Below are 27,238 nucleotides of genomic sequence, written 5' to 3'. Positions count from 1 at the left end.
ACTAGAAAATAAATCTTTCAGTAGTGAACTTTTTAACAATGGTGCTCCTACTGGCTGCTCATTTCATTAATCATCAAGAAATTTTCTCTGTATGATTTTTTTTTTTTTATAAGAATTTTCAAAGTAAAACCAGCAATTCTTAGATCACTTAGCCAAATTTATACAGGCCCTGAAATATATGCCTTATGTAATCTCAACTTAAAACGTGCAGAGCCCTGGTTATGATTGTCCTTCTGGAATCATTTCAAGCATAATTTGTTATAACTATTTTCTATTCTATTGTGAAATGAATTATCAAGCTTCTTGGAGTTTTTAGCCCCCTATGAATGGTTTTCACAGTTTACTCAACCTCAGTGTAATTTCAGCTAAACAGAAGGATGAGTTTTGTTAGGATGCTCTTAGATGTTAACAAACATCTAACATGATTTGTAGATTTTTCTCATATATGGATATTAATGAAATTCTTGCAACCTTCTTTTGACCTTTTAGCTACATACTTCTGTTTTAACAGCTATAAAAGTAAACTGTTATGTAGTCTCTATAAGAAGTGAAGTTCTGCTCTATTTGGGAGCAGAATAGCAGGTTTTTTGTTTTAAAACTTTAAAAATATCTTATTGCCTGCAATAAACAAGGCAAGAGGTATCAAATCTACTGTAGCATCAGTAATACTTGGCACTTAGAAAATTATTAGGAACTTGCTTGGTGCCAGAGAACTGGAAAATTTGTGTGGAAAATGTATCAATAATATCTTTCATCTTTTTGTGTGTTTGTGTTGATGATGTTGTTGTTTGACAGTTGTTCTTGCAGAATTTTTCCTTATCTTTTGTACTGCAAGAAGCTATGACACTTTAACTTCTTTGGAAAATTCCCTTTAGATTTTACCAAATGTATTTATTGAGTCCTGTCATAATGGCACACTCAGCGTTTCAATTACTGCATTGGCAGTATTTTCAGGTTAGGCAAAAAATTGCTAGGTACCAACAACTAAAGATTTTTTACATCATTTTGAGGGTAAGATTTGTCCCTGAAATAGAAATCAAGTTTGTTCACTTGCCTCTGAAAAATAATCTTATTTTTATTCAGTTCATTTGAATTAATTCATTTATAGTGAAGTAGTATCTTTGAGAGAATGCTTTTAAATGATACCTCTCAGATATTTGGCTGCTTCAGCTGTCTATGCCATTTAACTTTGGAAACATTTTCAATATGTTTGTTCATTTAGATTCAGGAATAGATTTTCATATAAAATGGGTAAGACTAACTTGTACAGACCTGTACTTTCAAATTCAGTAACCCAAAAAAGGCTATGAAGTTCTTTGTCAAATTCTGGCCTTTTTTATTTTCTGGGTTTTTTTCCAGTACTCTTTTTAAATATCAGATTTGCCTAATGAATGGCTTTCAGGAGTAATCATGTAGCTAGCTGAGAAGTGAGAAATTCTTACTGTCAGGAAATGGCAAAGAGGAAAAATAATAATTCCTTACATATGTTTCAAAAAGCGAGATGAAGCTCATTTAAAAATATCCTGGGATACACTTTGTGATATTTAAAATACAGGCTGCTAGAGCACATCTGAAAGAATGTGTATGTGCTCTGCCTGCCTGAAGTCTCTGTGTCCGATTATATGTTTGTTAACTAAAATATACATGTATTTGTTCTCTGCAGAAACATGATCAGGGACAAGTTCTATTGGATGTAGTCTTCAAGCATCTCGATTTGACAGAGAGAGATTACTTTGGTTTACAGTTGGCTGATGAATCTACTGATAACCCTGTAAGTTGACTCTTTTATAAATACATTTTTATAAATCATCATCATGTCTGTGCTCTGTGTCATTGTAAAGAGAATTAAATAGAAGCCATTGCAACATTGTGCCATCTTTTCCAACTGTCATTTGAGTTGGTCAGTATCACCTTGTAGCTGTGGTAAAACTAAATAGTTACAAGTTTGCAAGTTTGGAGTAAAATGTTGAGATCTGTGCTTATGAAGTAATACATTGAAAGGATATTGCTTGTTTTATTGTACCTGTTTACTAAACTGCATTATCATTGTCTGTTGGGATAAGAAATAGTGATTTTTTTTTTGTTTGTTTTTTGTTAATTATGAGGGGGGTTTGTATTGATCTGTATGGTGTTTTTGTTTCTAGCCCAAATACCTCGTAGCTCTTTCAATAGTGCTTCATACAGTCTACTATGTGACAAAGTCTGTCAGCTCATCAATTTATCAGAAAAAGAGACTCCTTTGGAAAGGAGTGTTTATGATAGTTGTTGTGCTTTAATTGAAAGGAGATTCCATAGGACTGAAACTTTGTAAATCGCCTAGCTGTAATGTTCAATGCAATAGTTATAGCTGTAGGGCTGAGATCATGATTGTGTGAAGAATACTTCCTGACTACTTTCTTTGTAGGTGTCAAATGATCAATACTTGTTATAAAGTGCAATTTAACTAAGTATTATTCTTATACTACAGTTCTTTATCCAATTCCCATTATATGCGTTTGTCAGTGATGGGGTCTAAATTTATCTCCCAACTTGTGTGTCAAAAGTCATTTTTGTTCACAAACGGTGCAGAATGTGATCTATAGAGATAAGTGGCACTGTAAAGTGTTAATCATTCAGTAACTAAGGTGAATTTCAGAAGGTAGTTCAACTTTCTTTACTAAGAGCAGATTTCATCTACTGTTGTTTTACCATCAAGAGTGACTGTTCTAAATAGAAGGAATTTTTTTCTTTATCATACTAGGAGGTTGGGTTTTTTCTTTTACCTATTTTTAATGTCTTTTTTTAATGTAGAAGAGAAATAAAGAAATCATAATACAGCCATAATTTTTCTGCCTGAATAGTGAACTACTTGCACATTTCTTTCTTCTCTAGAGAAAATTATTCTTAATTATATTATTTTTCTACATTCTGGTAACATTAAGATTATTAAAATGAATAGAGCCATATAGCACAGTGGTAGATACTTTACAGTTTCCTGTTGTAATTTTGTGAATAGTTCTGTTAAGACATTCGCAGGCTGGCCTCATTTAATCTGTATGTTCTAAACTTTGTTTTCAGGCTGAAAAGACATGGGCATGCTGTAGAAAAGGCTGAATTATTTTTCAGCTTTAAGAAGTATGTAATTGAATATCGCACTATTTTACTCATCATTGAGAAGTTTGTAGTGTTTCTCATTTATCTGAGTTTCTAAAGCTTAGATGTCTAAGCTCTGGTTTTTTTAGTTTATCTGGAAGCAGCTGAACACAACATTGTAATAAAAGGACCTGGTTAAGAGTTAGTCCAAAAGAAGAATGACTTCAGATCCTTTGATATAAGAATGTGCTTTAAAGGTTTAGTATTCTTTAACTAGTGAATATTTTGGCTTTTCAGCCATGAAAACAGTGTGTCAGAGAAATAGAAATATTACCAATATTAGTCATGTAAACTTGAAGTATTTATGGGTTTGACTAATTCCTTTTTTTTTTTTTTCCTTTAATATCCATTTACATTTACACTCAGTTCATTTGGGCAAAGAAACCAGATTAGATTGACAAATATTCTAGTTACTTGTGAAATAACACAGCAGAATATTGCTAAGATGCAACCAGTATGTCAGGAGATAAAGGTGATGAGGGAAAGAGGATTCTGCTAATTGAGTGTGAAACCTCTATCATTGTGCCTAAGCATGAATTTCATAAACTACATAAGCTTTTTCTTTTTGTATAATATTAATATCACAGTAAAAGTCAATGCAACAAAGTACTGAATCTGTGTACAGCTGGCGTAGAATATTTGGCTAGGTTCTTGGGCTCTGGGTGCCTGGAGCAATGAGAAAAGGGATTATTCATACATAGTTAAAGTAAGGGTGCAGTGGGATTGAGTGCACCCTCAACAAGTTTGCCAATGACACCAAGCTGTGTGGTGTGGTCAACACGCTGGATGGAACGGATGCCATCCAGAGGGACTTTGACAGGCGTATGATTCTATATTTACAACCAGGAGGAAATGTAAATACAAGCTTTTCTGCTAGGCATTTCAATTTCAGGTTTTATGGATTAACTGTAATCTCAAACAGTACTTCCCACAAAAAAGAAAAATACAAATCCAAGGATTATCAGTCATATCTGTGCATTTATCAGATATATTGGATCATGACCCCTTGCTTAAAGATACTCAAATATCATTCACCATGTTTTGAAAGATTCTTGTATAATATTCATGTGTATCGCTTGTGGGAGGGTCCTTTATTAAGCCTTTACAAGTTAATTGATCCCATTTGAGGTTTTCTTTTTGACATAATCACACTCTTTAAGATGTATCAAACAGTCTCTTCAGTCTCTCTTAAGACATCCACTGCGAGGATAAAGCATTTAGATGTGGTCATCATTACTTGTTATTCCGAATGTATAGAATGGCTCATAACTAACTTCAGATCTATAATGTCTGTCAGATAGCTCAGGTACCTCTGTGTGTTTGCTGCCTCCTCCCGCTCACATGAAAAAAAACCAACCAAAAAAAGCCCTGTGATAAAGGTGAGGTAGTTACATGCCATACAGGGCTAGATCTCTGTCACTTCATAGGAACTGTGGCCTTATAACTGTTTCCAGAGGCTTGTGGGCTTGCATTGCAAGACAGGATGAGGAGTTGAACAGTATTTATAACAGAGACGCCTATGAGTTGCGCCGGAGGAGGTTTAGATTGGATATTCGGACAAATTTCTTCACCAAAAGGGTTGTCAAGCATTGGAACGAGCTGTTGCTGCCCAGGGAGTGGTGGTGTCACCATCCTCGAATGTATTTAAAAGATGTGTAGATGAGGCCCTTAGGGACATGGTTTAGTAATGGACTTGGCAGTGCTGGGTTAATGGTTGGACTTGATGACCTTAAAGGTCTTTTCCAGCCTAAATGATTCTATGAGTTAACTGAACTACGTTGGTATATGCAGAATCGGCTGGGTTGCTGATGGGGACTAGTTTAAACAACTTACAGGGCTTTCCAGAGAATCATACTTCTAGCTGAAATTTGCAGCATTGATTTTTGTAAGGATTTGTCTTTACTTCCCCACAGCAGTGTTCTCCCATAAAGATGGTCAAGATTGGGTGCTGTTTCATAAAATTCTTGTGTAGTCCTTAATTCAGGAGGCTGAGTGCTGAGCCTTTGGTTTCCAAGATCCCAATTAGCAACTTAGCTAATTCACTCCTTATATACGTCAGACCTGCAAAATGCAGAGTCAAAAGTACTGGAACTAGTTTAAGCAAATTAACTTCTGAGTTGGATAAATTAGCCTGCCTCTATTTCTTCCCTGCCACAGTTAGTTCACCTTTGATAATCATTTTAAAGAGTAGCTGAAGACTGTCAATGACACCATGATTGTGTTCTAGCCTATCACAGGCTCATGCGATAATTGGAGAACCAAGTCATAGTTGAATTAGCCCTGTAAGAGACAAATATCTGGACAACAAAGGTTAATCTCAGGGAAAGAAGAACAATAGCAGCTGTTGATGATAATGTTGGTGTCTTTCAAGAATCAGTAACAAGACTTTGTATGTCAGTAAGACATTTTGGTAAAAGACCGAGTAAAAAGTAATAGAAAAGCAACAGTTTCTTGATGTTTAAGGCTATAATGTGTATTCTTTTGTTTCTCTAAAGTTGATGTTATAATTTATCTCTTTCCAGAGGTGGCTGGATCCAAACAAACCTATCAGGAAACAATTAAAAAGTGAGTACATGTATGTATTTGGTCAATTCATATATCATTATTATGCTGTTTTTCCAGGGTACCCTGATTAATTAGAGATAACTTTGCTTGATCGCAGGAGGATCTCCTCACAGTTTGAACTTCAGAGTTAAGTTTTTTGTAAGTGACCCAAACAAGCTCCAAGAAGAATATACAAGGTAGGTCTAGTTAATTTAACAGTAAAACATTTTCCTAGAAGGTTTATATTTACGGGGAAAATTATCATTAATTTCTGAAGGTATAATATGGAAATATTCTTTTAAATCATTTTTGTGTTGTATTTGCAAGCTTCTAATTTTTGCCTAATAATTACAGATATGAACTATGCAGTTGCACCAAATCAATATAACAAAAAGCTTCTGTGAATAAATTTACAAATTTATATGCAAAGTGAAGTAACCACATGAAGAAAATACTACCAAGTAGAAACAGAAAAAGGAAAATAGAGAAGAGAGGAAAAACTTAATCCCACTATTCACCAATGAGTGCAAATTTAATTTTATCCTTATTTGTGTTTTCCGCTGTGACTAAAAAAATTCCTGAGCTTTCTGCTTTTTTCCTTGCCTCCCCCTCCCCAGTTTTCTGCTTTACATTAATAAGATTAACCTCTGTTTGTATGTAGTCCTAGCTTGAAGCATGTAAGCTTATTTCAATACCAGTGTGTTGAAGTCTGTTGAAGAAGATTCTCATTGTGAATCAAGATAGGAAGCTTGTGAGTTGCAATTAGTCCCTGAAGAACTGCCTCAAATTTTCAGTATTCTTAATTAGTTCTCGTCCTCTACGTAAGTGGCATGATTTGACAGATTGGAATTTTTGGATGTCAGCCATTCTGAAAACAGGTCACCACTGTTCAAAAAACAGTATTTAAATTATTAAGGATAGCTTTAGAAATGTAAGTACCAAAACTGTGAAAATTTGAGTCCACGTTTGTTTATAATTTTTTTCAATTTGTCATATTTTGGACAAAATTTTACGCACATCTATGCAGACAGAATTTACTAACATGAGTCCCAGAGATCCTGGATCAGGCTTTGTTTTGTTGAAATATTTGCTCTAGAAAAAATAGGCAACTTAGAACATCAGAATAATGAAAAAAGTGTTACTTGAATTAAAGGGCAATATGTAATATTTCTAAGGAGATGGAAGAAACAGTAAATGTTGATCAATATGAAGTAAACACTAGAGAAGAGAGAGAATTGGTTATTTTAAATGGTATTCTGTAAATACAAAGCTATAAATAAAGCATCCTTTTAGATGAGAAATAATCTATGGTTGCTGTATCTAGGTCAGCTCTGCCTTTTTTGCTAATAGGCATAATTGCCCCTGAGAAAACTTGTTTGTATTTGGAATTGTTATAAAGAGAGAGGACTTATCTGTGGGTTTTTTTTAGAGTGAAGTTAGAATGCCATGTTACAAATAGGTATATTAGTGTAATAGGTATTTCCCCCTTAAAAAAAAAGAAAAGAAACAAGGCGCAAACTTCAGAGAATTCCTGCTTAAGCTGAGACCTTTCAAAGATGCTCAGTTTTTATAGATTTCATGAAAACAGAGGAATGAGTTGACATATGAGGCAGTATGAATAGATGTGAGAGGAAAGGTTCATTGCAAGCTCCTGTCTCACTAGATCTCTGCGAATTCATGTGAGGGAGGGAGATTATCTATGCCTCAGGTCAGGAGAGGTCAGCAGGAGCTCACCGTATCTTGGAGAGTTGAGCTTGAGGAACTTGTCTTGGTATGAAATGAAGCTTCATTAGTTCCGCTCATGGCAGAAGGACTTGATTATTAACATTGACTCCAGTTAGCAGTAATTATCTTACCCTTTTCTAGATATATCTGTGTAAGGAAGATGAAAACACTGTAATGCAGTGCCATCTTCATTGTTTTAGCTGAGTTTGTTGTGCAGGCTGTTTTAGAGCTGCATTGCTAAAGCTTCTATTGATTTCACATTTTGCTCAGTAATATGTGAAGCTTCAGAGTTCAAACTGGGGTGGTTAGCTAATGAGCTGAAAACAGTGAACAGAAAATGAACTCTGCTTGGTGCTCCTTAATCATGAGGTCCGTTAAATACCATGGAATATTTCTAATAAAGCATTACACCAAAAAAAGGAAAATAAAATGGAGGTGCAGCTGCACATACAGGGTGCTTTTTGACCTACATTTTTGCAGCCATAAATGTTAACAGGAAAAATAGGAAAAATTTGTTTGTTCAGTGTATTTGTGAAATGATGCTCAAGCTAAGCGTGTGAGTCATATCCTTTTAAAATATAGAATCATAGAAGGTTAGGGTTGGAAAGGACCTTAAGAACAGCTAGTTCCAACCCCCCTGCCATGGGCAGGGACGCCTCACACTGGACCGTGCTGCCCAAGGCTCTGTACCACCTGGCCTTGAACACTGCTAGGGATGGAGCATTCACCATTTCTTTGGGCAACCTGTTCCAATGCCTCACCACCCTCACGGTAAAGAACTTCCTTATATCTAACCTGAACTTCCCCTTGACTTCTAAAAGATAGACTTTTAAAAAGCAATCTATTACTTTTTAAACAGGTAAGGAAATTTTCCTTTATCTGTCTCTTTTTTGGTTTCAGTATGCATTTTAAGGTGGAAAATGAAAAAGTATTTTGAGGTCTCTAAAGCCTGACTGATGTCTCATTTTAACTTCTTGAAGTTAAATTAAGCTTCTTGCCATTCTGGTCAGTAAAAGAACCTCTGGACAGTTTTGTATGAGTTGAGCACATGGGCTAACATCTTTGCTTGTCAGGCTGCAAGTGTCTTCCCTCATTTTGTTGCAAATATGGAATGTCTCACCTTTCCACTATATTTAGCTTGTAAATTATTGTATTTCTATGTGTGTGTTTGTAAATGTTTGTGGAAGTCTTTGAAGTAGGAATTAATCCACTTTCTGAAGACTACACAATTATGAGAAGTCATATTATGTGTAATAAAGTGATATATTTTGGTTTTAATTTCTTAGTGCAAGTCAGTATTGGGAAGTATTTAATGTGTGGTTTTGGTCAAACTTGAACTAGGTGGTTTTGATACGTAATTTTGATTAGTGTTTATAAGGAATGGGTGTGGCTGACCCTACTTTTGAATCAGAACTACAAGAAAGAAACTAGGTGATGGTGAAGGTAATAACGATGATGACGCAGGAGGTCCCAAAACAGCGGAAATTTATAAGAAAGCAGGAATGATGTTCAAATTTTCCATTCAGTGCAAGTTTTGTTTTTAAATAAAAAGGCATTAGGCCCTAAATTCTCCAGCTGCTTTTATGCTCTATTGTAAGGGGTTTTGCTGAAAGTTTAAGCTTGTGCTAACATCCTGCCATCTCAATAAGTCTTGTTTGTTACCCCACTTAAATGTCTTTCAGTGGAGGTTTATGGCAGGTACGATTTGCCACTTGATGTAAACATTTATACTTCTTTGAAATGGTATAAGACCTTTGAGTAAAATAGGAAGGAACAAAATTGAATGAACAAAAGATTCATTCTGAGACGTGAACAAAATATTTGGGTTTTGTTGGAGAAACAAAGGAAGTAATTTAGAGGGAAATCTGTTTGCAGTTCTAGATTTGTTGGTTTTTTTAAGTCATAGTGTTACTGCTGCCACTGTTTGATGGGTAATACTTCTTGTTTTAAAGTGTTTATCTATTCCTTTTGCTGTTTCTATCTCCTTCCTGATTTGAAAGAGTAGGCATGTGAAGACTTGATGAATTTCTAAAACAAGCTTTTCTCACATCATAATTTAAGAAAACTTAAGTTCAAGAGAAGTCAGTCAGAAGGCATTTCACATAATAGAATCCGCCTTATTTAAGAATGTAGCTCCAGAATACAAAGAGTAATTATTTTAATTTAAATGAAGACAGAGTAATATCATATAGTTAATGAGAATAAATTAATTTTATCTGTCTGGAGTCAAATCCTTTTTATCAAGGTACCCCCATACATAGATGCAAACTTTAACTTTTGGTTGCCATATTGCCATTCATCACAATAGCACTTTTCTTTTATTTCTTTTTTTTTTTTTTTTTAAGTTTAAGTTCAGCATAAATACTGGAAAATAAAGCATGTAGAATGTGACATTTGCAGTCTTTTAGTGAAATATAATGTATAATTTCATAGCCTGTAAATAGTTTAATTTACAAAGCTGTATTATTTTACTGACAGTTAAATTTCTTTCACGTAGGAGTTTAAGAAATAGCATGCAAAATGTAAAGTTTTAGTTTTGCATTAACTGAAAGCAAAATACATTAAATTGATGAAAAAGGATTAAATAATTTTGATTTTACTTACAGTGGTTTTTGTTTGTTTCTTTAAATAAGGTACCAGTATTTTTTACAAATTAAACAGGACATTCTTACTGGAAGGTAAGACATTTTTGTTGTATTAAATATTAAATGCAACTTGAAAAAAATTGAGAGAAAGCTAATGGTGAGGGATTTTACCTTCAAAAAAAATTAAATTGTCATTTATGCAACCAGAAATATTTATAATAATTATCTGTCTAGTTTGTTCATAGACTGTGAAAGATTAGGCTTTCTCAAAATAGCCAAATTTCATATGAAATAGGTAATTTTATTTTATTTTCTCAATTTAAAAACAAAACAGATTGCCGTGTCCTTACAATACTGCTGCTCTTCTGGCTTCCTATGCTGTTCAGTGTAAGTATAATTAGTATTCATGTACATATTAATACTAAAATATATAAAAAGAAGTATTAATTGGTTTTTAAAGACTGTAGTTTGTATAGCATTATATTGTGATGTTTGTGGGCATGATGCTACTTTTCTCATGATTAAGGAAATACGGTTAGTTGTTTTTTTATCTCCCAGCATGTTTTGCTGAATTAGATATGGAAAAAATACTGATAGTCTCTGCTTTCCTTCTTTAAACCCATGCAGTTAAAAAAACCCGAAACAACCCTCTTGTATTTCTCTGTTTTCTGAAGGTGGGGGGAAGTTCTTGACAATGATGCTAAAGCATTTTTTAGACTCATAAACACTTTTAACACACCATACAGTGAATCTCCAAATAGGTGTGGAAAAGAGAATTCTGGATACATTTGGCCCAAATGTTTGGTCAGTTTGACCCATTTGGTCAATTTTTAGCCATTCAGTGTGTAGATGTGTCTTAAAGACCCCCACATAACAGCCAAGAGACTATTTAGCACTTAGTTCTTGAAATTTGTGGTTGTCAGAAATTCAATTTTAGAAGCAACGCTGATATATCCATCTATATTTACATGTTTTTCTGCTATTAAAGATACTTATATGTACGTTTAGTACTATGTATACTTTGTACATATCAGAGAAGTAGCGTGCATGTTAAATCTTTTCAGGGGAAAAAACGTATAGTAATGTTAATGTAATGCTTTATGCGCAGTTTTGACAGGTGGTCACGTTTTTCCAAATCAATCAACAGATCAATTTCTCTTAAAACAAAGCTCCCAAACTCCAGCTACTGGGAAATAGATATGTACTGCAAGTGCTGTCATGGCCCTTAGTGACATGGTTTGGTGGTGGACTTGGCAGACCTGGGGGAATGGTTGGACTTGATGATCCTAAAGGTCCTACCAACCTAGCTGGTTACATGGTTCTATGATTCTGTAGTGGAGCAGGCACTATGAAAAGTTTATAACATTTTTAGCTTAGAAGAATGCAATATGTTTATTTTTAAAATATTGTAGAAGTGGTGGGTATGTGCAGTTCATTGTAGTTACATTTATATATGAGACTGCTGCCCTTAAGTTTTTCAGTGTGCAGACCTCTGTCTAGTGATTTTCTGTGCATGCCTGTTACTAAACTCTGGGTTTAGCTCTCAGGATTCTCTATAAATATAGGTAAATAGCAAATGTAGATCTCAGTCCTGTAATCACTGTAGTGGATTTTAGCAAGGCATGCACTCTGTTATGAAACCCAGCCCAATTTTCCAATATTTAAATTATTTAAAATAGGTTCTGTTTCTGTTGATGAACTACCCAGACTTCTTTCCTGCCTTCCCTTTCCTTTCCTCCCACTCCGTGAGTGTCTTCATCCCTATTTGTCAGTTCTTCCATGCTCCATAAAAGCAGAACCCCACATCGTGCTGTGTTGCTGTGGACTTTCCAGTTTTCACATGTTGTGTTACTTATCTATCACTGTAGGTCTGTTACATAGATTGCAGATACTTAAAGCTGAATTTTTTTTAATTATAGTTAGCCTCAAAACCTGTATTTTTAGCAAACGCTGTTGTTTGTATGTGTTTTTCTGACTATAAATGTGATTTTAATTTGTCTTATAATTTGAAGGAAGTGTAAGAAATTACGTATATGCACTTTTTAGTAGTTTCAAGTAAAGTAGTTTCAATGTAGGTGTATGTATGTGTACTTTTTTCCATACATATTATTGAATGTGGAAAAAATATTTTTCTAATGCTTCTAAATATATCTTGGTACAGAGTGAGTTGGTGGGTTTTACAGGCCTTAATGAAGAAATAGCAGTCGTAATGTTAACTATATATATATGATGTAATTATATGAAAGCAAGCAAAGGTAAAAAAAAAAAAAAAGAAAAATACCTTCAAGTATATATTTAGTGCTAGCCATTATGACAGCATTTATGAATGAATTTGTGTATTAAAAATTAAAGACTTTATAAACTTCCTTCATAAGTACCTACTGAAAGCTCTCTTTAAATGATCATGAGAATGTGAGTGTGTATTCAAAAGGGAAGAAAGGAGCACAAATGTCTTCTCTATTTTTGTTTGCTGTAGATCATAAAGTATGTGGGAGCAGACTCTTGTGAATTTTGGGGGCATTGCACCATGCCAAGTATATCAGTGATAAACAATAATCTCTCTTTTTAATATTTTAGCCGAGCTGGGAGACTACAACCATTCAGAAAACTTGCCAGGCTACCTCTCAGACTATTCTTTCATCCCTAGCCAGCCTCAAGACTTTGAAAAAGAAATAGCAAAATTACATCAGCAGCACATGTAAGGATTAACAGCAGAAGATATTGACTGACTTTGTCAAATCCTGACTGCTGGTGCTGTTCTATTACTAGAAGAAAATGAGTATTTTGTCTTAAAGGTTTCTGGGTTTTTTTTTGTTGTTTGGTATATTTTCTTTTTAAGAGTACATTTAATGTGGGGGTTTTTTGTAGATTGTCTGTATAATAGTACCATTAATACTCTGCACAGATAGAATATCTATGACAGAATGACAGGAAAAATAAGTGAAAAAATTACCATGTTAAAGGTACTGAAAACAGTTTTTGTATGACACAGGATATTACATTAGTAGGATATAATTACTTTGAGGTTTTTTTTGGTTTGGGGTTTTTTTCCCCCACTCTTTGAGAATGCCTTGTGCATAAAGGCTTAGTTTTCATAGTGCTCTCACCAGTAAGCAAGAGTTACTTTACAAGTAACAAAGTCCTTTTCTTCAGTATCTGCTCTTTCCTGTGTGCAAGTCTGTGACCTTTTACTAAAGAGGAAAAGGCAATGAAGCAATGGAAAATATTTTTTTTTTCTTAGTGTGTAACATTGTGGTACTTTTTCAGTGATAGTTGCTTGGTATTTCAGAACTTAAGTGCTTTTCATTACAGTTAAGTTTAACAAAAGGTAAGCTATGTTTACAAAAACATTTGCTTAATTGGGGCATAATTTTGGCTTTAGAAACTACTGAATATTATGTTACCTTTAAGTCAGTGGCTTAGCAAATTCTGTTTAGTGTGGTAAAGAAATTTAAAGTGACTTGATGGTAATTTAAATTTTAAGGATGAATCTTGGGTAGAAATTGCTGATATCAATACAAAATGCAGGACTGCAAAAGTGATTTCCAGAGTCTAGAGCTCCACAGGCATTTAAATGATACAGTGCATTAGAAACAAAAGGTGTGCATTTGCAAGCTGTGTTGTGGACTTTTGTCAAGACTTTGTCTACACAAAGTTTGTTTTCTGTTAAAAAAGCCTTTAACCTGAGCACAGGGGGTTTTTTTCTGTTAAAATTTTGGGGTTCCAATCTGTATATGTTGAGAAAGGAAATTCAGATTTCAGGGTGGGGGTAGAAGTCATAAAACAAATGCAGATTTTGAGCTCACTAGGGAGCCTGATGTGGGGGTTTTGTTATAATGTTTCTGATTTAGCTTCTTTCTTTCAGAGGGTTGTCTCCTGCAGAAGCAGAGTTCAGTTATCTCAATACAGCACGTACCTTAGAACTTTATGGAGTTGAATTGCACTATGCTAGGGTAAGTTTGGTTGAATTAGTATTGAAATGTAAAAATGGATTCCTCTGAGATTTATGGGAAAATAAATATTTATTTTTAGTAAGTTTTCCCGGCTGCTGCTTGCAAGAGAAAAAAATAAAAATAATATCTTATTAGGTGCCTGTGATTTACTTATTTTGGTAGCTGCTGTTTCACTCTAGTGAAGGTATTTCTTTGCTTAAATTGGGGCTTAGTTATATACATGCTATTCAGGTTGAGCCTTGTTGACCTGAATGCCGGTTCAATTGGCTACAGGTGAATAAGAAAAATGTACTTGTTGAATGTGCTTTTGATATTTATGGTTCTGTCAGCTTTGAAAAATACTTAATCTGGTTCCTATTAGAACCAAATTATAAATCATTGGCTTTATGTAATATGAACTGTTAATATAAGGTGAGGTACTATAATTTCATATAATGTCAGTTATATCTGGTAAAGCAAGTCACTCAAGGTCTTAACTCAAACAAGGTTAACCTGTCAGTACAGTGCTGCCATTTCTGCAAAGCTTCTAGATTTATTTATTTTTAGTAACTAAGACACCTTTGTTTTTTAAATATTCTTGTCCTACTCCATAAGGTTAAAGAAACAGGTAATAGAATTTAAAATTAATCATTTTAAATAGGATCTGTTTCTGTTGATGAACTACCCAGACTTCTTTCCTGCCCCCCCTTTCCTTGCTTATCCTTCCACTCTGTGAGTGCCTTCATTCCTCTTGTCAGTTCTTCCATGCTCCATAAAAGTGTCAGTAGGCCTCCCAGGACCCCACATCATGCTGTGTTGCTGTGAACTTTCCAGTTTTCACATGTTGTGTTACTTATCTATCACTGTAGATCTGTTACGTGGATTGCAGTTATTTAAAGCTGAATTTTTTAATTATAGTTATAATCACACTGCTTTCTGTATCCTACTAGTGTCACACACATACAAAGAAATCTATAGCAGGTGTTTCATTAGAGTACAAAGGTATTTCAGGAAAAATGTGCTATTTAAATATGCTTACAATATTATTTGTTTTAGAATCTCTCCTCTCTGTGTTCTGAGATTGCAATTTCATTTCAGGTAGGAATTTAAGTTGCTGGTTGCTTTTAGTGTAGCAAACGTCAAGCCAGTCTGTTGGTGCTGTTGTTTGTAGTGAACTGTTAGGACTCCATATTACATATTTATTCAAAGTTGGTGGAAGACAGAAGATCTAACTTACGAAATTAAAATTCTGTGGTATCGTATAAAGAACTCGGAGCAAACATTCAGCCTTGTCCTAAATAGTAATGAATAATTCTTTCTTGTCTTATGAAAACATATTTCCTTCCATGTTAATTGAGATCTGATCTACTATGGTAATTATGTATTTAGAGAGAGAGATGAGTATGAATGTATATGAGGTTTCAAACATATTTATATTGTTCTTCAAGTAATTTTCTCTTTTCTTTTAAAGGATCAGAGTAACAATGAAATAATGATTGGAGTGATGTCAGGTGGAATACTAATTTTTAAGAACAGAGTACGAATTAACACTTTTCAGTGGTAAGAACAGCTGTTCAAGCTAATATTTTTTGTTTAGTGTTTCAAGATATATTTTTACCATTGTGAGTATCACATGCTTTAAAAAAGACTGAAACTTAATTGTAGCATATCAAGTTGAAATGATTTAACTTATGCTGTGCTATGGGTAATTTTATGATGGGGTTTTGTCTTGCTCTGCATGCTGTTAAATGTTTGTGGTGCAAACTGAGATGAATTTTAGTACAGTTTTTATTCAGGAGTTTGTAAGCATACTTTGTTTGATTTACTATATAGCCAAGGCCAGTGTTATGGTCTAGCTCACAGTCTTTGAAGAGATAACCGATCTGAAAGATGCTAACCTGGAGAGTGATTACTCTTGCCTGTTTTGTCACATATAACTTAATTGCACTGTGCATGTTAATTTTAATGTAGGTATGGTACTTGAGGATGAGTAAGGTGGAGCATTCAGAACATTGTTATCTCTTCATCCATAGATAACCATTTTCATGATAAGGATCAAAAAAGTGTGTTTATTGCAATGCTGTCGTTTATTTCTCTTGTAACTAAAATATTTTTTAAAGCTGTTCTGTAAACACATGAGTTATCCTCATTAAACATATTACTCTAGTTATTAGTCTTCTTAAGCTGGGATCCTGTTCTTATTTATTGACATAAGAAGGGGAAAGATCTAGAAGAAATTCTTTTCTGCACTATAAGTTCCATAGTGCTCTGTAAGTTCTGTAGTGCTCGACAGAAGTTGTGTTACCTTCTCCAATGCTTTTTTTTTAGCTCCCTCAGAAGTAACCTTCTCTTGGTTTCCTTTGTCTGCCTTAGAATCTACTTTGATAGCCTTTGTTACTATATATGTTGTAGAGTATGCTATAACAGCATTGCATTCTGAGCGAATGAAGTCAGCCATATGAAGTGATCAAAACAGACATTAGTTCACCAGGCACAAAAACTGTTCACTCTAGAAAAATGATGAAACATTTTGCGTTTTCATTTGCTACTGACGTGTGTGCTTGAACAGTGCAGCCCTGGACTTTAGAATTCTATGGTTCTTGGCTGGTCTGTAATCTTTGTATAAACAGATTAAATTGATTATCACAATTGAAACTGGAAAAATTTTTCTCTGAGTTCAAACTGATAAGGGTAGTTGAAATCCTTGGGTTTTTGTTGTTTGTTAACACAGGGTAAGATTCATTACCTACAGTTAGTGACCTGTTTTCACTTAGTAAGTTCCCTTGCAGAGATGCAAGATGTTAGTCACAGTCTTGATCTTTCCTGCAACCCGAAGAATTTTGGCAACATTCTGATTTTCTGTGCTAAGCTTAGTCTCAAGTGTCGTAGGATGTTATGTATTCTGTGGTTTACCATGTTGACAGTGTAAATGGTCAAATTTCAGTAGATTTTTGGAGAGAAATTAAAAACAAAGCTATGACATAGCGTGTTATCCACAGCCAGATACAATTGAACATGATAAACATTTTGCCTGTAAACATTCAAGGCAAAGTAAGCCTGAGGCAATTTACAGAGCATGTAAATTTTCAGCGTCCATGGTTACTTGGATAAATTAAAACTAGATCTTGCAATGGTAAGTCTGGAACTACTGTACTAGTCAGTCAGACTTGCTTTTGTATTAGTGACACATAATAAGAAAGATACCTTTCATCCGGTAAGAGTTCTGAAGTGTTAGAGCCATTTCTGGGTTAAGGCTGCATTATAAATGCAATGCTGTGGTAATCAGGAAGGTTTTAATTCAGGCTGGTTTTACTGCTGTTATTTTTGGGAAAATAGTAGAGATCTGTTCTATAAAACACACTGGTAAATTACTGAGTGCGTACAATGTAAGTCATGATTAAGCTACATGTCCCTACTGGAAGCTAGAGGTTTCTGTGAGCTCTGCTTCATATTGTTTGTATGCCAGGGATGCTGATCTAAATTCTTAGTGTGGTTTTTGTGTGTGTGTGTAATTACCTAAACAGTTCTTCTTTGTGTTCAACTATATCAACTGACATTGGGGATATTAATTTCTTCCTGTGAATACTATAATACCAGCATAAAAAAAAGAAGAAAAAGAAAATAGAACCAAACACATGTGTGTGTTGTTTCCCCCCTCACTCCCCTGCCTTGTCCTGTTAGGCTTTCGTTTCGTATGAGTAATGATCTGAAATGTCAGTTCTTGCAATATAGCTCAATAGACCTATTACCTTTTGTTTTTATCCATAGTCTGGCAGCTGCTCAGTGACACCAGTACTGATACTTTTTCTTCTCACTTCCATTTACTCTTGCTCCTGTGCAACTGGAGCTGTGTAATGTCTTCCCAGTGCTTTATCACTACAGTGAATGTTTAGATATCCCTTTTTCAGTACTCCTGAGCTGAGTTTTGAGACGAAAGGGTAGGCACATACGTAAGTGAGAACAAATAAAGGTTTAACTGTATAGCTCAGAGCAAAATTGAGTAAAATGTCTTTATCCTCTCCCTCTTAATTCGATAATGTATCTAAATTGCATATTATGAACCTTATGATCCTGGAGAGAAATGAAAGAGGAGGGAGACAAGGCAGGAGTAAGGTAGAACAAAAGGGACTGCCATGTATCTAGTGGGTCCTAATTTGATCTTCTTGTATTGTGGGTAATTTCTCATTTCCCCAGACTGTGCTACCAGGCACAGTGACCTGCAAATCCAGGAAGTAGATCTTGCCTTTGAAGAGCTTGGAGTACCTCAGCCTTTCTGTTATTACTAGATCACCTGTTTACCAGTGGAGACAGGCTTTCCTCTGTCTCTTCTGTTGTCAGTGTACCCTTTGAAAGCTTTGTTGCCTTTTGCATCCATTGCCAGTTGCAACCGCAGTTGAACTTTGGATTTCCTAGTTTTATCCTTGAATGCCTAGGTAGTACTTCTGTGTTCCTCATGGGTCATCTGATCCTGCTTCCATGTCCTGTACACTTTCTTTTGTGTTTTAGTTCAGTCAGCAGTTCAGAGTTTATCCAAGTTGGCCTCCTCCCATATTTGCATATTTTCTAGCACATCAGATTTGTTCTGGATTGAAAAGATTGTCCTTTAAGATTGGCCATCTCTCCTCAGTTCCTGTGCCCCAAAAGGCAGCTTCCAAGGGATTTTGCCTACTAGAGCTCTAAGCAAGCTGGAATTTCTGCCTCTGAACTCCACAGTGGTTTAGTTTGCTGCATCCCTCCTCGCTGCCCTCAGGATCTTTAGTTTCACCATCTCACAGCTGTTCGACTGCTAAATCTGGACAGTCCTTCCTTGTTTGTGGGTCATGCTACCAAGAGCATCTTTGCTAGCTGACCAGTCCAAAATCTGTGTCAAAGAAGTCTTGGACAAGAAATTTGCTGGATTGCTTGTGTCCTGCCTTATCACCCTCCCAGTGTGGGAGGGTTGGTGAAGTCCTTAGTGAGAACCAGAGCTTGGTATCATGAGACTCCTTCCATGTGTTTGAGTACAGTCCTCACTTTAGATAAGGACCTTTACATATCTCATTATTTAAAAGATGTATCGTATGATTTAGGATGTCTGAGATGACTGGAAAATCATACCAGGAAAATATTTTTTTATGCCTGCCTGTTCTTACCCTTTTCTTTGGATATGCACCATTGCCAAGAGTTGGAGAAAGAAAACACAGGCAGACATGCATTTGCTTTGACTGGGTATGGGTATTCTTATTTAATGACTAGCAGAGAATTAGCAATGCGTATGAACTCACTGTTATCTGCTATGCTTTTTTTAAATAGCTGAGATTCAGCTTTGCTGAGTCATTTCTTTGTACTTGAACAGTGACTTTTACAGGTTGAGTTAGACCTTATTTGCTCATGTTACAGTTTTGAGTCTGTTCCAAATGCTTTAAGGCTTAAAAGGCAGCTGACCTCACTGCCTAAATTATGGGGAAAGATTAAAAACCAGTGTGTGTAGCTTCCATCCTTATCGTACTCCTTGAGTCTGTACATCACCAGAGGCAGTAATTTCTTTAGCACAAGAGGGAAAACAAAGAGTAGAAGTTAGTGGTATGTTTTTATAAACAGAATAATTTTGATTTATTGTCAGGTTTTCTTTTGGCATGCTAAACACATCTGAGATGTTGTAGAGCATGTACAGTTCAGTTTTTAGAAAAGGTATATATTAAAATGTTCTTTTAATTGCTCTGTACTCCAAAATTTTGGAAAATTAATCATGACCTCTTCTGGTTAACTGCAGCCTAAATAGCCTAATAAATCTTTTTTTCTGTTTATTTCCACAATCAGACTGCTGTAATTGTAGAATCATAGAATAGCCTGGGTTGGAAGGGACCTTAAAGATCATCTCATTCCAACCCCTCCCTGCCATGGGCAGGGACATTAGTCCCTAGTCACTAGTGTTTATCCCATCCAACAAATTTAGGACCCATCCCTAATTATTCTTAAATGATTGTTTGTCACAGGAGGTGCTAAGAAAATTGCTGCACTGCTTTTTTTTTTTTTTTTTTTTTAACTAATGGCAAAGCTAGGAAAGGAAAGAGAAATAGGCAGAGATTTCAATAAGCATAATTTAAAGGCTGATATTCATGGACTCCCTGTATGTTATTGGAGATAGAAACTCTCTCAATGAATTAGGACATCCAAGTTAGGTTCCTGCTCTGAATAATCCCCTGGAGAAAAATGTTGCCATTTGCTTTACTTAAGAAGATTCTATATATCTATTTCTATATATAGATATCCAGCTTAGGTGTCAGTGTTTTGATTCTCATCCTTCCTAGTCCAGAGGGTTTTTTATTCAACAAAGTGATTAAGCAGCAAGTAATAATTCCAGTCATTATTAATGTCCCTGTATGTTCTTCATTAATAAGTTTATGATGAAAATTGTAGCACTGTCTTCACTGATGTGTTTTTGTTGGTTTTTTTTATTGTTGTGGGATTGTTTTCGGTTTGGGGTTTTTTGGGGGTTGGTTGGGGTTTTTTTGGCTTCTTTTTTTGGGGTGTTTTGTTTTGTTTGGTTTTTTTTTTTTTCTTTCTTTTGTAGCTTTACCAAGCCCATATAATAACTTGAAGTACAGGGACCATCAGAGATTACAGTTCAGATTAGTAAGGGTGCTATGTGTAAACATGCTGTCTAAAAGGTTGATTGTAACCCCTGAAGAGTTTGCAGTGTAATTTCCTGCAAGGTAACTCTGTGATCTAGATTCTCTTTTGCTTAGAGTTTCATGAGAATTGTCAGTGAAATCTCCTTTGAGTGACCAAAATAACGCTCCTCTATATTTAATAAAGGATGTGCATTATCTTAATATTGCATTTCTTTGAAAAAGTATGTAATTAGATTGTGATGGAAATATGGCCTGTCTTTTCCCATTTAGCATAACTAGCATTGCAGTGACTATGCAAAATTGTCTGGAGTTCCTGTCAGCATCCCATATGTTTATAGATAACCTACAAGATGAAAAGATTTGTAGGCTGATTTTTCCCTGTCATGTGATATTTTAAATGTTTTTTCATCCTGATCGTGGGATAATGGTTTTTTCTTTGTTTTTAACTTTATAAATACCAAGATTGCAAGTCCTTATCTCTGTGCTTTTATCTTGTCTTAGCTATTTTACTAAAACAAGTTCTGGTTATATGTAAAGGCATATAAGAACCTGGAGGAAGAATGTCTTTCAGGAATTGTGTGAAGTTGAAAGTATTTTTTTTGTATTTTAAAGGATAATGAAAGCAGTCTCAGAAAAGAGAACATCTGGTTGGAATGACCTGGGGATAGAATAGCTCTTTGGAACTGGGAAAAGATACTTAAATTAGCAACTGTCTTGGGTTTAGGATGGAAACAAGGGAGTTTGATAAATGACTTTAATATAGGGCTTATAAATTTCATATTATACAAGCTATTTCATATAATCTTTGATATTTTATTTTTTGTCTTTGGAAATTAAATGAAATCTGTTCTCTCTAGAAAGTGTATTTTCAGTAGGTCTATTTAAGCCTTTAACCATGACTCAGTATACTAAGTGTTTAAATATTGTGGTTTTATTTTTCATTTAGGTTGAAGATTGTAAAAATTTCTTTTAAGTGCAAGCAGTTTTTTATTCAACTTAGGAAAGAATTGGTGAGTACTGCCTTAAATATCACAAAAAATGAGAGCAATGAAATCACTTCATACCACATGCCTGCATTATACTGACTACGTTGATTCTTGCCTTTATCTGCAATTAAAAGTTCAGTTTCACCAACCTTCTGGATATTTCAGTTCTCAAGCAGACCATTACAGTGCTTCATAAGACTTTTTTTTCCTTTTGATTTGTCTTCTATTTTAGATATGTTTAGTTTTACATTTGTATACAGGAAATGTAACTTGCTTATATAAGACAAACATTGAAAAGGTTGAAAGTAAATCAATATTAAATTTAAATTCCAGAAGAAACCAGATTAAAACTAAAGGTAATTCTTAATGCTGCTTCAGTTGTGTATGTGCTTGTAAGTAAATGTTTCATTAAAACATGCTGATTTGTATTATTCAGACTTAATAATACAAGTTGGCTGTATTACTTATATTTAAACAGTAGAGATAAGAAAGTCTTTGCAGTTTTATGTTACATATGGCAATTTTTAATGCTTACTTCTAAATTTGTTGGGGAAAGTGCTGAAGCTTTCTGTGAAGAGTTTCATTGCTTGTGGTGTGTGTTTGCTACCCTGTGAAGCACCACAGCATCACTGTGCATTTAATTCAGCACGAAATAGATTGTTCCATGCCTCCAAGAGATTAGTCTAAACCCATCACAGACATATCACTGGGGAAAGATGGAGAAATTAATAAAAAATATGACTGTGGTTAACTCATCAGATTAGTTAGAAGGTTTTGTACACTTCTTAGAGCTGGAAGGATTTGAAGACCTGAAATGCAGACTTACTGACTAGATAAAAAAGGTGGATTCTAGGCAGAAATGCACCCTGAGTATTATAGGACTATTCCAGATTTAGAGACAGTATGGTTAAGCAAGAAAAATATAAGGAGGAAATATCTGTTATATCAGATCAGGCTAATGGCTGGTGACTAGTACTAGTATGAAAACAGGAGTCAAGTGTATTTCTTAAAAGCATATTCTTTAAAATAAGGCCCAGGAGTTTGCAGTTTTCCCAAATGGAACTACCTGGCCACATGCGGACACCTTGTTGTGAATTAGTTAACAGGAGAGGTTTAACCTGTGTACCTTGGAGCAGTGTGAGTAGCTATCAGTTCAGAAGTAGCATCACAGGAGTTAGAGGATTTTGTAGTAACTCTGTGTAGAAAGAAATGAATTTTGAATATTACATGAAATAAATGGGAGTACCTGTAAATGTGAGCCAAAAAAAAAAAAAAAAAGGTGATGATAGAGAAGAGTGGAGGGAATATTTCATTGTAGTGACACAGGTATTTCTTATTACCCTGCAGGAACTATAGGCTAGTTCTCAAAGGTAAACTGATCTCTGAAAGACCAGAAGTCAAATTTTGTCTTGATTACCAGTGTGTGTAACTTCCATTACAATTGCAGGAGTGTTGTATTTAGACCCAAGATAAGAATCCGGGCTTTTATTTGGAATTCAGAAATTATGAACTGCAATTGTTTTCTAAATCAGAACTTGAGGAAAAGGCTGTAGTAGCAGAGTTCAGGACCTTGATGACTAAGATACGTAGAAATAAAATTGGATTGGGTACAGTATGTGTTTTCTCTTGTTTTCTGCAGAAAAAACATCTGCATATAATAAAAGGTAATATAAAGATAGCTTTCTAATATTATCTTTTATCTGTTGCTTTTTAATATTCTGCATATTGTTACTTGCAGCAGAATGTAGTATATGTAACTACTATAATTTCTCTTCTGAGGCATCTTATTGAAGCCAAAAAATTAAAAAGCCTTGTATTGTTTTTCTTTAAACTCTATGTATCAGATGAAAACTGGTGGCAAGAACTTAATTTTCATTCATTCCGAGTTATGAATATCATAAGATCAAAGCTCAAATTTGGCTTCCAAAGGAGTCATACCTAAACTAATTTTTTAATCAAACCTAATATTAAAATTATTTCCAGAGCTATTTTCCCCGAGTAGACTTGTAGGATAAGATTCAGCTCACCTATACTCAACTTCAGTTAGGTTAAAAGAACATAGTTTCTTTCGCGATAATTAGCTAATTAAAGCTAGTCATTAGACTTCCTCTGTAGTAACCAGACACATGCAAAGGGTGGAACATCTTGCATGAATTGCAAAAACATTTTACAATGGAACAAGTTGCTCTCTGGTAGTATATGCTTACTTGTGCTTTCACTCCCATTAACAATAAAGGGAGCCTAAATGGCTCTCTTTAGGCAGAAGAAACTAGGTGAAGTGACTCAGTGATTGCACATTTGGTATGTAAAATAGGTCTGGTCTAGTGCTTTGAGTGTATACTTAAAAGCACCGATATGGCAGGGAAAATATATTCATGGTATGCTGATGATGTGTTTTGAAGTTTTGTGTAAATATATACCAAATTGTACAGCTGAGTAACCATATTTATTCAGATGCAAAGCTGATATGCTATAGGATATTAAATTAGTGGACTTGGGAGAGGAATTCTCCAGTTTTTTTATTTTTTCGAAACTGGGCTACTATGCTTTTAAATAGTCCTAAACAGATACTTTTCAAATACTGTTAATGAGTGTTGAGAACTTTTAATTGCAGCTGTCCTCCAAAGTGCAGGAGGACTTATCTTTTAATCACCTATTAATTTTATTCCTTGACTTGGCATTGCTTAGAGGCATCAACATAAGTAAAGAATTATTTGCCTACTTTTAATAGATTATATCTGTGTTTAAATAAATCAGTTGAAGTCAGATGAAGCAGTCTAACATCAAAATCATTTTCCACTGGTAGCATAATGTAATCTTGAATGGAAGCTGGTTGTGTATTCTGACAATTAGATAGCTGGAGCATGCATCCAGTGGAGTAAGTTTTCTTTCTATTGTTTCTTTATGATTTTGTGGAGGGAAAAGAATGTTTCATGTATGACTTCTTCATCCAACATTAGAAGGTCTCGGCCATAACCTTAGTGGCAGGGGTTTTTTTTCACCATATTTTTGTTTGTTCTGCCAGTTCCATATGCTGCTTCCCCTCCATGCTGTGAAGCTGCTTGAGAATAATTCAGTAGTTTCATTTTTCTAGATGTTTCCCTAACTTTCTCTGGTTTTAGTTAGTTGTATCCTTAGCTGTTGTAGTGTAAACAGTCAACATCCAACTCATAGTGCTGTCCAGCACACTTTAGTGGTCTGGATTCTTTGACAGCCAAATAAGCTGTTCAACATTGTCTTCTGCTCTTTTAGAGCTCAGATGTCCACTGAAAAATTATTTGAGTCTGTAACAAAACCATGTGATAGGTTTTGTCCACGCTCAAGACTTGGTTTCAGTGAGTGGTCAAATATTTCTGTTTATTTATTTATATATATTAAAAAAATAAAAAATAGGTTATGTATCTGAAGTTTGGGCTTAGAATTTTTTCTTCTTACTGACTTTTTACAAAGAAATTGGGCTAGAATCACAAAGTGATATATGGGCTTATCTGCTCAAGTATATACTTGATCTGAAATAACACTGGCATTTTTTAGATGCCTACTTGATTGTTGCCTAGTCCTATCAAAGTTTCTGTTGGGTTTGTTTTGGGTTTTTTTTGTGAATAGAAGATACTGTTGGTATAATCTGTGTTGCATTTAAGCTTCCACAGGAATTTTTTTCCACTATTTGTGCAATATCTTCGGTCTCTGGTGCATCTGCCATTTATAAAGCGCAAGTCATTTTGTCTCTGTCTGAAATGGGGAAAGAGAATTTTTGCTTTGTCCTGGGATTTTTCTTTGTTTAGGCAAAATGAAAGAGACCCACTAGAGAGTATGTATTTCAACCCAGTTTCTCTCCTGACCAGTAAGAGATCTGCTCTGAAGCCCCTGTTTCAGAGAATCACAGAATGGTTTGGGTTGGATGGAACCTTAAAGACCATCTAGTTCCAACCCTCCTGCCACGGGCAGGGACACCTTCCACTGGACCAGGTTGCTCCAAGCCCCATCCAACCTGGCCTTGGACACTGCCAGGGATGGAGTGGCGACAGCTTCTCTGGGCAACCTGTGCCAGTGTCTCACCACCCTCACAGTGAAGAATTTCTTACATATATCTAATCTAAGTCTCCCGTCTGTCAGCTTAAAGCCATTCCCCCTTGTGCTATCCCTACATGCCCTTGCAAAAAGTCCCTCTCCAGCTTTCTTGTAGGCCCTGTTTAGGTACTGGCTGCTATCAGGTGTTCCTGGAGCCTTCTCTTTTCTAGGCTGAACAAGCCCAACTCTTTGAGCCTGTGGTTATAGGGGTGCTCCAACCGTCTGGTCATCTTCATGGCCCTCTGGACTCACTCTAATAGGTCCACATTCTTCTTATTTTGCGGGCCCTAGAGCTGGATGCAGTACTGCAGGTGGGGTCTCACGAGAATGGAGTAGAAGGGGAGAATCACGTCTTTCTTCCTGCTGATCACACTGCTTTTCATGCAGCCTGGGATACAGTTGGCTTTCTGGGCTGCAATTCCAACTGCTTTGCTCTTTTTCCTTTCTATAGTAAGTCGACTGTTTTCCTCTCTAATAGGAACCATAGACACAATTAGTAAGACTGTAATTTCAGAGCAGAATTCAACTGTGATTTCCTGAGGTCGTCTTCTAACACTGTCTCGTCTGACCTAAGGCCCTGAAATACCTGTATGTCATTGTCATACAGAGCTTTCAGCATCTTCCTGGAGCCTTGTGCTATAAAAATGTTCTCATAGGATGCAGTATAACTATCCTGTTGTTTTGTGTGCTTTTGGCTGAAGTACATGGACATTATGAATGTTGCCTTGGGGTCTTACGCTGAGCCCTTGTTGTTTCAAGCCTACTATTTTCAAGGAAAACAGTGGCAATCTTATGCTAAATCCAGCTACAAGACGGCAGTAGAGCCAGGGCTTGCACTCCAGAATCATCAGCAAAGATGAATTTCAAGTGCCAGACTTACATTTGGGTATCACAGAAGCTGCAAGCATGGATAGGAAAAGGATGGTTGCACTTAGGAGCCAATATCTTATACTCTTCTGTACCTTAAAGATGGATTCCTAGCTGTAATCGAGATGAAGGGTTGGGTTTGAGAAACACTTCTCTCTGCGCTGCAATGAAAGCCTTAAAAGCTATGAATAGAACTATTGTTAAAGTACCTTTAAAGCTCTAACACACCAAGTTCCTGTGAAAGTGCTGTTTCGCATTACAATTAAGCTGATCTAGCTGCAGCTCCTTCTCATCATGATACCAGCTCCTCCTTCATGCTTCATGCCTGATCTAGTGATCAGATGGTGGCATGAGAATCAGATCAGCTCCTTCTCTGGAATACAAAATAGGGGAAACAGCAGGATATTTTATTTTTCCCCAAACCATAATTATAATGCTTTGAGTGACATGAAAATGCGTGATCATCAGCTCATATAACGTGTCAAATTCTCTTTTCCAACGGTGTAAAAGGCTGACAGAGCATTAAAATTTGCTACATCATGAGAACTTTCTTTTGGAATTTAAAATCTGAGCTGGTTCATCCTTTACTGGATCCAGATGAGGCAGTCCATGATTTTACATAGTTAGTCTTTTGCATAATAGCAATGTATCTTGTTTATATTATTGTACATTTATTCTGTTTCATAAAGTCTTTTTTAATTGAATAGGTAATGAATTTAATTTCTGTTATCTTGTTTATGACTTAATTTTTAAGTACTTCTATTAACATGTCTAGAAAATAC

The 27,238-nt window shown here is 35.4% G+C and overlaps 1 protein-coding gene across 9 annotated transcripts in view; it reads left to right on the top strand.

Annotated features, from left to right (window-relative positions):
* Positions 1–27,238, top strand: part of PTPN4 (protein tyrosine phosphatase non-receptor type 4) — a 116,758-nt gene that overhangs the window by 47,520 nt on the left and 42,000 nt on the right. For 7 of the 9 annotated variants that reach the window (XR_003991572.1, XR_003991573.1, XR_003991574.1 and 4 more), the window contains 9 exons: positions 1,664–1,771; positions 5,655–5,697; positions 5,795–5,873; positions 10,035–10,079; positions 10,321–10,373; positions 12,564–12,684; positions 13,852–13,939; positions 15,390–15,478; positions 21,479–21,542. Coding sequence is in view for 6 of the 9 variants with exons in the window: in XM_030487431.1 (XP_030343291.1) it covers positions 1,664–1,771; positions 5,655–5,697; positions 5,795–5,873; positions 10,035–10,079; positions 10,321–10,373; positions 12,564–12,684; positions 13,852–13,939; positions 15,390–15,478; positions 21,479–21,542 (690 nt within the window). In the remaining 3 variants the exon portion in view is untranslated. The remainder of the gene's footprint in view (positions 1–1,663; positions 1,772–5,654; positions 5,698–5,794; positions 5,874–10,034; positions 10,080–10,320; positions 10,374–12,563; positions 12,685–13,851; positions 13,940–15,389; positions 15,479–21,478; positions 21,543–27,238) is intronic. The other 2 variants (XM_030487432.1, XM_030487429.1) reach the window with 2 other exon arrangements.

This window comes from Strigops habroptila, chromosome 5 (assembly GCF_004027225.2).
Source record: "Strigops habroptila isolate Jane chromosome 5, bStrHab1.2.pri, whole genome shotgun sequence".
Taxonomy (NCBI): domain Eukaryota; kingdom Metazoa; phylum Chordata; class Aves; order Psittaciformes; family Psittacidae; genus Strigops; species Strigops habroptila.
Note: the sequence above shows the minus strand (reverse complement) of the source record. Positions and strands in the feature narration are given on the sequence as shown.